This window comes from Bidens hawaiensis, unplaced genomic scaffold (genome assembly GCF_021521415.1).
Source record: "Bidens hawaiensis isolate Kalapana, Puna unplaced genomic scaffold, B.hawaiensis_p1.1 tig00023058_1, whole genome shotgun sequence".
Lineage (NCBI taxonomy): Eukaryota > Viridiplantae > Streptophyta > Magnoliopsida > Asterales > Asteraceae > Bidens > Bidens hawaiensis.
In genome coordinates this window covers 153,459-170,242 of record NW_027493611.1, presented here as the reverse complement: position 1 = coordinate 170,242, position 16,784 = coordinate 153,459, and the positions used below count along the sequence as shown (strand labels likewise).

General features: G+C 37.1%; 1 protein-coding gene across 1 annotated transcript; it reads left to right on the top strand.

Annotated features, from left to right (window-relative positions):
* The first annotated feature begins 11,044 nt into the window (after positions 1–11,044).
* On the top strand, positions 11,045–16,510 carry LOC143566881 (26S proteasome non-ATPase regulatory subunit 12 homolog A-like). Its single transcript, XM_077053453.1, has 11 exons — positions 11,045–11,062; positions 11,132–11,326; positions 12,957–13,064; positions 13,177–13,281; positions 13,976–14,032; positions 14,106–14,302; positions 15,354–15,453; positions 15,528–15,640; positions 15,730–15,883; positions 15,955–16,032; positions 16,111–16,510. Exons 1-11 carry the CDS (start codon positions 11,060–11,062, stop codon positions 16,327–16,329), a joined length of 1,329 nt encoding a protein of 442 aa, XP_076909568.1. The 5' UTR covers positions 11,045–11,059; the 3' UTR covers positions 16,330–16,510.
* The last annotated feature ends 274 nt before the right edge of the window (positions 16,511–16,784 follow it).

The following is a 16,784-nucleotide window of genomic DNA, read 5'->3' as shown; positions in this document are numbered from 1 at the left end:
CTGACGGTGGGAGTCAGAAGAACCCGCCGGAGAAATACAGGTGCGCAACATGCGCAAATTAGTTTTCAGTGGTCAATCCATCTCCCGATGATATATTTCAGGGAGTCAAATTGGAATTTTCTCTTATTAGATTTAAAAAATATATACACCCGTCAAGCTATGTGACGGGGAGGGTGATCAACATTCGCGATACGCGACCAAGCCATCAGACAGGAAAACTTGTCTTAAAAACCCATTATCCAAATCCTAGCTCCACAAAAACAGTTCCAACCATCTCCAAACGACTTCACACACTTTCTTGGGTGATGTTGGTGTTTCTTGGGGGGATTAGAGGTACTTGAGTTTATAGTTTTCATACATAAATCAATATATGTAAGCAATTCTCGTTTAACTCTCGTTTGTTGCTTTGTCTTACAGTTTTCTTGTTGATAGAAACCCTAGAGGTCCGATTCTTTAGAAATATTGTTGATAAATCATGAACATGTTTATTGTAACATTTCAGATTTTTTGTATTCGTATACGTTTACCTGACCCGGGAATGTAATTCGCATATTTTGTATTATTAAAAACTTCTATTTAATGGTATTTAACTTGGTTTAACTTAGTTTACACTCTCATAACTTTTAAATCCGTCAAACAACTCTTAAAAATCCTTAAAATCGCTTAAAACATCCTACTTTTGGTTATTATAATAAAATAAATTTCGACTATTTTATAGTGGGTCGTTATCGGTTTAGATAACTAGAAAATGAGTTGGGCTAGTGTTGGGTTAAATGGATATGGGTTATGGACTTGGGTTTGAAAGAAAGAAGGAAAGACCATGGGCTCAAGCCCATGATCCCTAAATATAAACCATAATCACCATTTAATCCCTCATTTACACATATCCCTAACACCTCCCAAAAACACACACTTAAGCTCTCTCTCCCTCTCTAGCCGAAATCACCAAGGAAACCGATCCCGACCCGAGGTATGATAGTATTTTGTTGTATGAGATTAAATCCATTAGTTATGGTCATGAAACGACGAGCCGACACCGTTAAACTGTTTAAGTCGCGAGATCCGGATGGAATCGGGTAAACCGAACCTAAGATGAGCTTAGGGATCACCCTAGCTCAGATCTGGATCGAACGGGACGAAAAACGGTAAAAAAACGAGTTAAAACTCATTTTTCCGGCGAATCCGCGGTTTTCCGGCGACGACGCCGGAAAAGGGGAATATGAGGTAAGAATGTCAGGGAATGTTCTGACATTCCGGGACCTAACCCTAGTTCGCTATGGAAACCTAACGAATTAAAAGGTGATTCGTTAGTTGATTCGCATAAGGGGGGCATAACGAACTAGCTCTAGTTCGAGTCTGATTCGTTAAGGGAAAGGGTAACGAATTACCCTTGATTCGTGATAGTTAATTCGTTAAAAGAAATAACTAATTAGAAAGTCCAATTCGCTACTTGGACCGGTTCGCCATATGGACTGATTCGTTAAGGAGTCCAGTTCGTTAAAGGGTTCGATTCGTTATATGAACCAGTTCGCTAAGATAAGCCAATTCGTTATGAACCAGTAACGAATTAGAAGTTTAACGGAATGACAATAACAGTCCCTGGACTTAGAAAAGAATGATTTGATTACGAAGAAGCCCTTGGACTTTAAGTAGCAAATTATTTAATGATTCAAAATTCTAATGGAAAATGTGTTAAGACAGTTAATGAAAATAAAATTTTTCCAAGCTGACCTGGCAACTTAACCCCAGCCAGGGGCTCTGCCCCTTGGACCCCGCTAAGGGTTGCCGCCCCTAGAACCCCGCTGCCAGGGGCCCTGCCCCCGGACCCCCGTTCGTTGAGGGTAATAATTAAACTAGAAAGACGATATGTATTGATACGTATAATTATTATACAGTTAGTCGTGCACAGATCAAGAAGGGAATAACCGTAAACGGTGAACGCAACCGCATTGATGTGAGTTTCTAGCCCCACTTCCTTGTTATGTTTTCGGGGCTGTGTGCATACTCGATGTGATAGTCAATACACTTACCTTAGGTGGTAAGTGTATGCCTTGTATGATTTATGTATGACGATTGCTTGACGGTGCGTGAACGATCTTCGGATATTGCATGTGCCGTCAAGTGTTAGTTAAAGGTATGATTGATATGTATGATGTATGAATGACGTATGTATGATGTATGAACCATGTATAATGTTGATGGTACGTGAACGCTCTTCGGAGATTGCACATATCGTCAAGGAAAGTATGTAAATGACACGTATGTTATAGTAGCACGAATGTAGGGAACCGACCCTAATAATGTCGGAGAATGAAGGGAACCGACCCTAATAGTATCGGCGAATGTAGGGAACCGACCCTAATAGTATCGGCGAATGTAGGGAACCGACCCTAATAATATCGGCGAACGTAGGGAACCGACCCTAATAATATCGGCGAAGGTTATAGGGCGGAATGCTCTTTAAAACGTATATGTATGAATGAAAGTATGAAAGTAAGTACGAAAGAATGAATGAAAGTACGTATGTAAGTATGTGTGTAAGAAGATATGAAGGTATGTACCTCCGGGTGCATATGCTAGTATGTGAATGTATTGTATGTCGTCTGATTAACTAGAACTCACTCAGCGTAACTGACTTTTAGTTTGCACGCAGGTGAGTAGAATGAGGCAACTTGCTTGAGGGGAAGCACATGGCATGGATTTGAAGACACTGGCATCTCAATGAAGTGTTATGTTATGATGTTCTAAAAGACAACGTTTTATGTTTAAATAATTTGAATGCCCATTAAGACAAGAAAGGATGGTTATGTAATATAATGCTTTGAATGTTTTAATATTTCGCGAATGTTTTTATTAACTCTGATATTATGAACTGCGTTTATGAGTAAACCCAACGTTAAAGTGAGGCACCGGTAACGGGGCCTTACAAGTTGGTATCAGAGCAAAGTTCGAGAGATTTAAGCATCCTACATGCTTAGACTCGAACAGAGAATGGGATTAAAGTAAGAAAAGAAAGAAGATGCAAGTACGAGAATGCCATGTGTCACTCAAGCAAGCTAAGTAAAGGTAAAGTATGTGATTAAATTCACATGTAAAGTAGAATGATGAATAAATGTTTGTGTAGTAGCTAAATAAAGAATGTATGAATGCTAGCTTAATTGCGAGGGATAGGGTATGTGATGATATGAACTGTTTGATTATCTAACTGTTAGAAATAGAACTAGCACAAATAGACTCATAAGAGGAAGTGTATAGGACACGGAAAGTAACGTGATCAGCTAATCACAGCTGGCCACTGTTATTACTTGTTAGCCTTACTATCCTTGTTCTAAATGGTTCCTTAAGTGATGACGTTTGTGTTTCCTTATAGAATACGAATGGCTGGAGCTAAGAAAGCTGCTGGAAAAGGAGGGCGTACAGGACGTCGTGGTAGGCCACGTGTTGCCCGAGAGCCGTCAGTAGAGGCCGCTACTAACAATGAAGGCGAAGGAAGTGCAGCCGGTGGGAATCCGAGTAACAACGAAGGGTATCAACTTGACCCTACCATTCAAGCTGCCATTGCTCAGGCGGTAGCAGCTGCTGCGAAGAACTGGAACCCTGAAAAGTCTGCTGAGAAGTCGGGGGAAAAGAGTAAGAAGGATGATGAGGAGGAGAATGAGGAATCAAGTGTGGTTAAGTCGGTAAAGGTTGATGATAGGAAAAGGGGTTGTGGTGGATGCAACTATAAGTCTTTCAAAGGCTGTGATCCACCAAAGCTAACTGGCTTAGAAGACGCAATCGCTACTCTCCAATGGATAACTGCGATGGACAAAATTATCCGAATTAGCAAATGCCATCCCGACCAAGCTGTGGTGTATGCTACCCAATCATTCGGTGAGGAGGCGATGTACTGGTGGGAGACAGTTGAGCAAAGGAAGAGTCGAGAAGAGGTCAAGGCCTTGAGATGGGACGATCTGAAGGAGTTAGTGATGAAACGATTCTGTGCTGATGCAGAGATAGAGAAGGTTGAGATGAAGTTCTTGAGTCTGAAGGCGGGTAAGATGACGCACCGAGAATACCTCACTGAATTCAACCGTCTGTCAAGGTTGGTGCCAGACATGGTGAACACCGAGGCCAAGCGGATCAAATGCTACCTCAGGGGACTGCCATAGAATGTTCGTGTCTTGGTCAAGGCTGGTAGACCAGGTACTTTTGATTCTGCTGTGGGGCTCGCGGAAACGGTTTATGAGAACTTGACAGATGAGGTGGCTATGGATGAGAAGAAGGAGAAGAAGTGGGTCGCTACTGCTAAACGACCCGGTACTCAGATGTGGAACCCCAAGAACAAGCAACTGAGAGTGTGGGAGAAAAGGTCATGTAGGACGTGCGGAAAGATGCACGCTGGAGATTGCAAGTGGGGCACTGGGTCTGAGGTGTGCCACAAGTGTGGGAAGTCCCATGGTGGGGAGTGTAGATCAGGGTCAAATGCCTGCTACAAATGTGGTAAGATGGGGCACTTTGCTCAAGATTGCTATGAGAAGCCCGCGTGTTATAAGTGCGGACAGATAGGTCACTTGGCGAGGACTTGTACGAGTGGTGAAGCTGGAGGGAGTGAGAGGAAAGATGCTGATCAAGCGAGGCCGAGAACTAGAGCCTACATGCTGACCTAGGAACAAGCTAGACAGATTCTTGATGTTGTGACCGGTACGTTCCTAGTAAATGGTATTTCTGCTTCAGTATTATTTGATTCGGGTGCGAATAGAAGTTTTGTAGTTACGACATTTAGTAAACTAGCTAAAATGAAACGTTGCCGAGTGTCTGAAACCTTCATAGTAGAAACCGCTAGTGAGACCTCGGTGAAAGTAACGAAAATGGTTAAGGACTGTAAGATAGAATTAGAAGGACATGAGTTCCCTGTTACCTTGTATGTCATGACTTTAGGAGGGTTCGACGTTGTTTTGGGAATGGATTGGTTGTCCGAGTATGAAGCTCAGATAGTATGTAAAAGTAGGATAATAAAGCTAAAGTCCTTGGATGGCAGTGCGGTGACGGTTTATGGTGATAAGGAAAGTTCAGGGCTTAACGTCATTTCGATGATAAAAGCCGAAGGGTTATTAAGACGAGGGTGTGGTGCCTACCTGGCGTATGTTGTCAACGCTACGACCGAGACAAAAGAAATGAAAGATGTTCCTATAATCGCGATTACCCAAAAGTATTTTCTGAGGATCTTCCGGGGTTGCCACCGGAGCGAGAGATAGAATTCCAGATAGACTTAGTACCAGGAGCCCAGCCCGTCGCGAAAGCGCCTTACCGTCTAGCGCCGTCTGAGATGAAAGAATTGATGTCCCAACTGCAAGAAGTCCTCGACAAAGGTTCCATAAGACCAAGTGTTTCTCCTTGGGGCGCGCCAGTGTTGTTCGTGAAGAAGAAAGATGGAAGTATGAGAATGTGCATAGACTATCGCGAGTTAAACAAGCTTACGGTAAAGAATAGATATCCTTTGCCAAGGATTGACGATCTGTTTGACCAACTGCAAGGGTCAAGTTGGTTCTCACGAATAGATCTCAGATCAGGCTATCATCAGTTGAAAGTGAAAGAGGCAGACATCCCTAAAACAGCGTTTCGGACGCGGTATGGACACTACGAGTTCCTCGTAATGTTATTCGGTCTAAGGAATGCTCCCGCAGTATTTACGGATGTGATGAATAGGGTGTGTCGGCCAATGTTGGATAAGTCGGTTATTGTCTTCATCGATGATATATTGATTTATTCCAAAAGCGAGTCTGATCATACTGAGCATCTGCAAGAAGTATTGGAGACTCTGAAGAAAGAGAAGTTGTATGCTAAGTTTTCGAAATGCGCGTTCTGATTGCGAGAAGTGCAATTTCTAGGTCACGTGATTAATCCTGAAGGGATTACCGTGGACCCAGCTAAGATTGAAGCGCTAACTAATTGGAAAACTCCACAGAATCCAACTGATATACGAAGCTTCCTAGGGTTAGCTGGTTACTATAGGAGATTCATCGAAGGTTTCTCCAAGATAGCCGCACCGTTGACCGGCATGACCCGAAAGTCGATAGTATTCAGTTGGGGTAAGTTTCAAGAAGAAGCTTTTCAGGAGTTAAAGAAGAGACTCACGCAAGCTCCAATCCTTGCTTTACCCGATGGTGACGAGGATCTGGTTGTTTGCACTGATGCTTCGCATCGTGGATTAGGTTGCGTGTTGATGCAACGAGGAAAGGTGATAGCTTACGCGTCTAGACAGTTGAAAGTCCATGAGAGTACTTACCCGTCGCATGATTTAGAGCTAGCGGCAGTAGTGCACGCTCTTAAGATATGGAGGCATTACCTGTATGGTACTAAGTGTACCATTTACACGGACCATAAGAGTTTAAAGTACTTCTTCGAACAGAAAGAGCTGAACATGAGACAGAGAAGATGGTTAGAACTGATAAAGGTTTACGACTAAGACATTAAGTACTACCCTGGTAAAGCTAATGTGGCCGCCGATGCGTTAAGCCGTAAGAATGAGGAAGTCATTGCAACAGTGAAGTCATGCCAATTTATTATGAATTCAAGTCTTTTTGAATAAATCGTCAAAGTGCAAGAAGAAGTGCTGGTAGATGAAGGGCTAGTAAAGAAAGAAAGGATTTTCGGTCAGCAAGACGAGTTGATGGAAAACACGCATGGTGTTAAGACTAGGTTTGACCGCATGTGGATTCCACGCCATGGAGATCTCAGAGGTCGAATCTTAGATGAAGCTCATAAGACAAGATATTCGATTCATCCAGGAGCTACGAAGATGTACCAAGATTTGAAAAGAGACTATTGGTGGCCAGGAATGAAGAATGATGTGGTAGATTATGTCAGTAGGTGCTTAACTTGTTTACAACTCAAGGCAGAGCATCAAAAGCCTTATGGGAAGATGCAACCTTTGGAGATACCAGAATGGAAATGGGAACACATCACCATGGATTTCATAACTAAGCTACCTCATACAGCTAAGCATCATGATACCATCTGGGTGGTTATGGACCGTTTGACCAAAAGTGCTCACTTTCTGCCTATACGAGAGGCTATCTCGTCAGAGACGTTAGCAAGCTTGTTCATTAAAGAGGTTGTATCTAAGCATGGAGTGACATTATCGATCGTGTCTGATAGAGATACTCGTTTTACTTCAAGGTTTTGGAAAAAGTTCCATGAAGCCATGGGAACGAGATTGAATATCAGTACGGCGTATCATCCTCAAATGGATGGACAGTCTGAAAGGACGATCCAAACCCTTGAAGATATGCTACGTGCTTGTGTTTTAGACTTTGGTGGAAGATGGGATGATCATCTATATCTGGCCGAGTTCTCTTACAACAACAGCTACCATTCAAGTATTGGTATGCCATCATTCGAGAGATGTTATATGGAAGACGTTGTAGAGCTCCGATATGTTGGGGAGAGATTGGTCAAAAGCAGATGGGAAGTTTCGAAGTGGTTCAAGAAACTCCTTCAAAATTTGATCAGATTAAGGCAAGGATGAAGGCTGCTCAAGGCAGACAGAAGTCGTATGCTGATAAGCGGCGACGACCGATTGAGTTTAACATTGGTGACAATGTGATGCTCAAGGTCTCGCCTTGGAAAGGAATTATTACTTTTAGGAAGAGAGGAAATTTGAGTTCGAGGTACATTGGACCGTTTAAGATTTTATATGTGTAGTGATAGTTTATTGATACATATAATTATTATACAGTTAGTCGTGCACAGATCAAGAAGGGAATAGCCGTAAACGGTGAACGCAACCGCATTGAGGTGAGTTTCTAGCACCACTTCCTTGTTATGTTTTCGGGGCTGTGTGCATACTCGATGTGATAGTCAATACACTTACCTTAGGTGGTAAGTGTATGCCTTGTATGATTTATGTATGACGATTGCTTGACGGTGCGTGAACGATCTTCGGATATTGCATGTGCCGTCAAGTGTTAGTTAAAGGTATGATTGATATGTATGATATATGAATGACGTATGTATGATGTATGAAAAATGTATGTATGAAATGTTGATGGTACGTGAGCTATGATACAAATATTGTCGCGCCCCGACATATTTAGTCATTAGGTTGGGGTGTGACTCATGGGGTTATAGTGAATCCGTGATAATGAATTTTGAGATAATAAAGATTAAAGATAGAGAAAGTTGGTTAATGGTGGTGAACTTTTTGTCTTGTACTAATGTCAAATTGCCCATCTTATGAAGGTGAACTTTCTTATTTAAACAAGACCCGACCTATGAAAGAATATGTCGAAAGTAGATAAAAAAAAAGCAGTCATCAAGTTCAGAGGTTGAAATTAGATCAAGAAAGTAGTCATTAGTCATGACCTTTGCGTTTGTAGTTTGTTACTTTCAAACACCACACTCTGACACAGAAGCTTACTGCATGAAAATCTAGGTGTTACATAAACAACCTAATAATATATATTACTAATAATCAATTTATTACAATTATTATTAAGAAGAATAATAATATTCGATACAATATTAAATTCAAATAAATGTTATGATGAATATCAAATAAATGTTATGATGAATAACTTATTGCAAGCTGATTTAGCATTTGCTATAAGGTGATTTAGCGTTTAAATGTGGTGCGATCCTGTCCTTTGTCAGAATTTCTCTCCGGCAACATAAACGACATTGTCTCCTTTACTATTTCGCCTCCTCTTCTTCTACTCGAGAGCGACGATGATGAAAGAACTCGGTATAATCAAAATAAATTGAACCAAATAAAGAATCCCGAAAAAACATGTTCAGTGTTAGCGAGTCACAAATTTTGTTTTACTACTTCATTTTGGAGGTCGAGGTGATTGAGATGGAAGAGGTGCTTGTGGTGGTGGAAATAGAGGTGGAGGGGTGATAGAGACGGAGGAGGAACACATTTAAAATGTCATAAAAGGGCATAAAATTCATTTCAGATTTTCTTTTTTATGGAAAATAGACAGAGGGATTCGTTTTAACCGTTTTAAAAAGGGAAAATTCCCAAAATGATCCATTTATAGAATGTGTTTCTAAGTTTATCCCCCTCTAATTCAAGTTTCCAACTTTGTCCCTTTAGTATCTCGTCGCCAATGACATGATAGCGAACACCGACAATGCATTACTGCAACAAATAGGATAATGACACGTGTCTGAAATCTGGCCAGAATAGGTTGTCGACGATGTGTTCCTCTGCCCATTTAATCATAGACGATGTGTTCTTGTTAACGACGTCAACGACGGGCTTCCATACTTGACACCCGTGTTCACATTGCTGGCGACGACTTGCACGTCAAGATATAATTTTTTTATATTTTAATGTCAAGAGAACTACCTACTAGCATTTTGAACGGTAATATTTTATTTTAAACGCGTTAATACACTATATTGTATTAGAATATAATTTTTTTTATTAACTAAAATATAGTAAATAAAAATTAATATGTTATTAACTAAAAATTAGGCACTTGTAAAGAAAATTATAAATGATTTTTAATATATTTATTATTAACTACATTATACATTTTTGATAAACATATATTAAGTATGGTGACTTCCAATTTAAATTCAATAATGGACCATAACCTTGGTTTGACATTTCCAATTATAATTTGATTATTTAAATTTTAATTTATACGTAGATGCATACATTAAGTATCATAACTTTCATTCTAATTTAATTCCATGGTCTCTGTTTAAATTAAATCATTTTGAAACGACATTCCTTTTTAATCACCATTAATTAATTTATCTTTTAAAAAATAGTCATAAAATATTTTGGTTTACCATATACTGGTCAGTTAATACTTTTATAAATATTTAGAAACACATATGATATTCATTATCTGTTATTTGAAAACAACATAAGTATATTTTTAAATTTTGACATTTTCATAAAGAATTAAATTTTATTTAATTTTACAATATTATAATTATAGTAAATATAATTTTTAATTATTTTATTTTCAAAAGTAATTCAACATTTACTTCAATCGTATAACACATCACTAATTCTTTCATTTTTCACACCAATTCTCTGCAACTCATTCTTTTCATTAGCATTCAAGGTCTATAATTTTATTTTATATTAGTGCATTCAAGGTCTACTTTATCATTTTATAAATAGGCTAATGGAACAATCCAAGATTATCCTGTTGAATGGTCACAATGTCCGAAAAGAGTATTGTGTTTTGAAAATTCATATTCTAAAGATGTGACATTTGAAGGACAAAAGCAAACCAAATGAAAACTAATCAATGGAGAAGATACTAATAGATGAGAGGATAATTTATCATTCTTTAATTGTTTTTCAAAACCAGATTACTACTTGTTTAACTTTTTGTCTTATAACTAACATTTTATTCATTCATAATGAATTAAACAGAGCAATATAATCCAAGCTTACATGAAAATACAATGTATCTTCCAACATGATGTGTTCTTGCGTGATAATGAAACCAACTTGGTTTTTATTGCTTAGCCTTAGTAGAAGTGGAACATGTGAATGAATATGAAACCACATGACATGAATGCTTAGTTTACTTCAAAATGTTTTTTAAAATTCCAAATAGTTTTGTGATTCCAATTTATATGAATAGTTCAAGATTCTAATTTGTTTACGGGATTCACCAAAAGTTTATTAATATTCCAAACGTTTATTAATTTTATCTTTGGCCCAATCTAAATTTATTTTTATGTTAATTAACATGTAAAACTTTATTTAATTAGATAGAAAAAAATATATCTTATATGAAACTATAAACAAACATTTTATAATGGTTAAAAAAATAAATAATATAATATTTAAATATATAATCAAATTTTTTTACGTGACGAATTTCTTAATTTCCACCGATGTCAACACACGAGTTATTAACCTAGTTGAGTTATTGACCCAAACCAAAAAATGAAAAACCCCATCAGTAATTATCCTTTTCAAATTTATATATTTTGAGCGAGCGACTTGCTCACCAAGCCACAGATAGATCCCTTTTCTCTAGGGTTGGTTCGTTCATACTAGAAATTATTATTCCCAAATTGCATTCGGCTGAACCTAAAAATGGTAAGTAGTTTTACGAGATTGTAATTCAACAATCGGAATCCTGTGTTGACGTGTGTTTACTTTCCTCAGGACGCAGGTGGCAGCTTGGACGCCCAAATAGAGTCGTTGTTGAATGTGGAGAAGCAGATGAGACTGAACGGCGATGTCGCCGGTACAAAGAAGGCAGCCATTGATATTCTTCAACTCTGCTTCGAGAATCGGGCCTGGAAAACGTTGAATGATCAGATTGTTGTGCTGTCCAAGCGCCGTGGTCAGTTGAAGCAGGTCAACCTCATGCTTTCAGTTTCACATTTCGATTTAACTTGCTTCTATTTCAATTAGGTGGTTTTGCTTCTCCAAAACTATGCAGTTAACAACATAACACTGACAATTGTAGAAAGTAGGAACTGATTAAGACTTAAAACACTAATAGCAGCAATGGAAGAACTGAGAATGTACTGATATATTGGGAAAATTGGTGACATATCGGTCGGTACCTATATTATGACTGATATATTTTGATCGATATTTTGCATGGGGACGGACCGATAACCGGTATTGACTGCATAACTGGAAAATTAGTATTGTAGGATCTTGTTTATGAATACTTAATATAGTTTTTGTGTATAAGCAGAGGCATTGTGTTTGTAACTAAAGCATACTGTTTAGGTAGATTGCACTTGTTCTCTTTTAGTTGATTATTATTCCCTTAGCATGCGGATAGTTGCAACTGTTTCTGTTTCTCATGATCATAATTGTAGCTTGTATATAAGTTACTTTTGGGTAGTATGGAGTATGAACTATGGTTGTTGTTCAACCGCGTTAAGAAATCATTCTGTGTATGCTTGGAAGGACGGTCAGGGGTTTGTAAAGCTGTAGGCATTGAGTCTATTATCTTGATTAGATATCAGGACTAGGGAACTTGATTCATGTTAAAGAACTGCTATAATTGACTATTGGATGATTGACAATGTCCGACTATGGATCACTGCGTGTGGAGTTTGAACTCTTTGGCATTTGTGTTTCTTATAACAGAGTCTTCTAGAATGGATGAATTATTTGACTAATTAGTTGTACCAGCCATTAATGATTCTATGGGAGTGCTCTTTTAAAATCCTTCTCTGATGAGGAGCTGATCTAAGAGTTAGCAGACTCTGACCTGGACTAGCTTGACAAGGGAAAACTAGCATAAAAGGCCCAAAATAAAAAAAAAAGGGTATAACTTGGGTTACGAGTGGAATTACGGGGTCCATTACCACTTTACCAGTCAACAGAAAGGTCTTAACGAGCCGGACCTTGTGGCAAACCAAGGCAGTTTGGCCCAGCTGTCAGACTCAAATGTCACCATTTGGGGCTCCAGTTTCGCCATTAAAAACTTTCCCAATTTTTGCAATCTGTAAAACTTTACTTATTTAGCTTCACATGTTTTCTCACCGAATCGCATAATTTACATTTTTATTTTAGGAAAAAAATGTTATAGATGAATGGAACTCACAGCTGTTACGATCCTATTTGTTTTCTTTATATTTTCTTGTAGTGGGAAAAGTCAAAACTGAACTTCACTGTAGCTAGTAGAGGTGCATCAATGCTCTCTCTAGGTTTTTGGGCCCCATCTTATCTTTTACTTATTAGTTGGGTTATGTTCATATTATAAGTAATTAAGTAGCTGGTGTTGTCAGTCGATTTTCTGTTTATCTGTACAGTAATTTTTTCTCACCAGTTAAGTAAATTATAATAAAGAAAAATGAAAACAAGTCTAAGGAAGGTGTTTAGATACTCAAACCAGATTAATTGATTGACATGTGATATCGCATTCATTTGTTAAGTTTTTTTGTTTATATTTGTACATATCATACAATTGCTTTGTCTACTGTTCTAACACTTTCTGTTTTTTTATATTATTTCTACAATTAAGGCTGTTACCGCTATGGTGCAACAAGCAATGCAATATATTGACCAGACTCCAGATATTGAAACTAAGATTGAACTCATTAAAACACTTAACAGTGTATCTGCTGGGAAGGTAATCTTTTTGTCTTGTTGAATGTTGATATGAGTGTTAACATGTTTTTCAACTTTTGCTTGTTTTATAGGCTTATAGTTTATTAATTCATCTTTGGGTCTTTGATTGTTAGATATATGTTGAAATCGAGAGAGCCCGATTGATCAAGAGGCTAGCTAAGATTAAGGAGGAACAAGGGCAAATAGCCGAGGCTGCTGATTTAATGCAGGAGATTGCGGTCAGTTGTAATTTTAATTTGTTTTTATCTAGGTTTGTGAATGACTGGAACAACACAGACGTGGCGTGTTCATGTTCGTCTGTTTAACTTCAACCGAACAAATGTTTGAATACGAACAATTAAATGAACGAGGTTTTCTTGTTCATGTTCGTTCACAAAGATATGTATGTGTTTGTGTTCGTGTTTGGATGCTCATTTTTAGTATTAATGAATGGTTTACGAATGTAAACAAACATAAACGAAGTAACATAACTGAACATAGATGTATGAACATAACGGAGCAAACAACAGTAAAAAAGTAAACGTGGACATAATTCTGTAGACCATATAGATTATGAAACTAACTAATTGTAATGGGCCTAAAAATATTTAAATGAGTCTAAAACGATGTAAACTAACAAACATAAATAACGTGCACAAACAAATATAAACGGATTTTAATGAACGAATGTGTTTACGTTCACGAACATAAAATAACAAACGAGGCATGTGTTCATGCTTGTTCGTTTAACTAGATGAACACGATGTTTTGTTCATCTTCGTTCTTTACTAAATATACGAACTTCTCGCCGAACGGTTCATGAAGGGTTCACTAAATCTTTGGTTCGTTTACATGTCTACTTTTTATCTGCTATTTGTATCTTTCGTTTTGAAACTATGTACTATATGCTTATCTTTTAACCATATAGCACAGGTGGAAACTTTTGGTGCGATGGCAAAAACCGAAAAGATTGCATTCATTCTTGAACAAGTAAGCAACTTTATTGATATTTTGAAGTTTATAAGTTATTATTTGGAACAAGATAATGATACCGTGAGTTTAGGTTCGTTTATGTCTGGATCGCCAAGATTATGTGCGCGCACAAATTCTTTCTAGAAAGATTAGCCCACGAGTTTTTGATGCTGATACTTCGAAGGAAAAGAAAAAGCCAAAAGAAGGCGAAAGCATTGTTGAAGAAGCCCCTGCTGATATACCATCTTTGTTGGAACTAAAACGAATTTATTATGAACTCATGATTCGGTATGTTATCTTTCATCACTTCAACTTTTGATGTTTGATATTGAAATATTTATTGGCATGGTTCGTTTATATTTGTTTGTTAAACATTTATCGGACAGACGGACGGTTCATGAACACATACTCCAAGGAACTTTTTGTTCATGTTCGTTCATTTAAGGAAATGATTTTGTTTGTGTTCATTCATTGATTTCATAAACAAACACGAATGAAAATAAACTGAACGTGAAGCAACACAGATGAACACAAATGAACATGTATTAGCTTGAAAAATTAAAAACAATCTTAAGCTCAGGTATTAGACAAAATCACCCAAAATTTATATTAAGTCAAGTACTTGAGTACTTGACATAATTATCTGAGAATTGTTCCACATAATATTTATAAACAAATCAAGGTGGCAAAACTGGTAAAAAAAAATATAAAGTTAAATAGTGTTTGGATAATAAAAATTATGTTATATAATGTATAAAAACCTTTAATGGTTGAACAAAATAAACGAATGGTCGAACATAAACAAACGAACATTCAGGAACAAACACTAACTTACACAATTGAATGAACACGACCTCTGTTTATGTTCCTTCATTTAATTAATTGAATGGAATTTCTTGTTTATGTTTGTTCATTTATTAAACAACGTAAATGAACTTCCCGCGTTGTACTATAAACAAATCAAGGTGGCAAACTAGTAAAATAAAAAAATATAAAAAGTTAAATAGTGTTTAGGCAATAAAAAACTATATTATATACTATATAAAAACCTTTAGTGGTCGAACATAAACAAACGAACATTCAGGAACCAGTCATTAACGTACACAATTGAAAGAACGCGACCTCTGTTCATGTTCCTTCATTTAATTAATCGAACTGAATTTCTTGTTTATGTTTGTTCATTTATTAAATAACGTAAATAACTTCCCATTGGATGGTTCGCTGAAGTTTGGTTTGTTACGGCCCTAGATTTATCATAAATAAATAGTTAGCTATTTGGGTGTATTAAAATTTAGATCATTTAATAAATATACGTTTAATTACCGGTGAATCTATGCAGATACTACTCTCACAGCAATGACTATCTTGAAATATGTCGGTGTTACAAATCAATATACGAGATCCCGTCTGTCAAAGAAGATTCTTCTAAGTGGATCCCGGTAAACAGTCTTTTCAGTTTGTTAAGCTTATTACTTTATTTATTATTTGAGATGTTTAATTCATTGGTTATTAGGTATTAAGAAAAATCTGCTGGTATTTAGTACTGGCACCACATGATCCTATGCAGTCAAGTCTTTTAAACTCTACTTTGGATGATAAAAATCTATCAGAAATCCCTCATTTCAGGTACATGAGATTACTTTTCTACCCTTTGTTTTTTAAGGTGGCAATTTTGACCAGTTTCAATAAATGTGTTGGTTTATGTGGTTTATAAGATCACTTTTAAAGCAACTGATCACGATGGAGGTGATTCAGTGGACTGCTTTGTGGAACACGTTTAAGGACGAGTTTGAGAACGAAAAAAATATGTTAGGTGGATCATTGGGAGACAAAGCTGCTGATGATTTGATGGAGAGAGTTATTGAGCATGTAATTATTATACTCATTTTTTATTTTCTTTTTTCACCAAATTTTTAACCCATATGTTTATTATTTCTCAGAACATCCTTGTTGTTTCAAAGTACTATTCAAGGATTACAGTAAAACGACTGGCGGAGCTTCTGTGTCTTACTGTCGAGGTTTGTTATTTATTTAAATGTATAGACAGAATATAATTTAATATTTAAGTTTTAAGTATATTGTAAATGTGTGTTTAGGAAACTGAAAAACATTTATCTGATATGGTGGTATCAAAAGCACTGGTGGCAAAGGTAGACCGGCCTATGGGGATAGTCAGCTTTCAGTCGGTTAAAGATAGCAACGATATTTTGAACTCATGGGCTATTAACTTGGAGAAGCTACTTGACCTTGTTGAGAAAAGTTGCCACCAAATTCACAAGGAAACCATGGTTCATAAAGCTGCCCTCAACCCATGAAAACCGATCACAAATTCTGTTTTTTAATGCTAAAGTTTGTACGAATGTCGGGTTTGGTTTGTTTCCTAGATTTGGTTAATCGTTTCATTTGTTTTGGTTAGAAATGCAATATCTGTATGGCTATTTTGGTTTTGACGACTTTGTTAGCAATGCCATATTGACGGGTAACAACAATATAATGTGGGTGGTTCTATCCAACTTATTTCTATTTTGCGTATTGTTTTTATCCAATTATTTTGTAGTTATAGTATTATATTAATTGTAATGATAATGTAATTCCTTAATTTCCTCCTTTCTTAATCAAATTTATTAATTTGAATAATAATAAAAATTGAATAATGATGTGATGGGAAATGAATGAACATAGAAGGACGACCCCCACCCAGCCAGCCGTAAACAGCCACCGGGATTTCTTCCCCACGAAGTTTTTTTCATTTAATGGGAAGCCTTGAAAG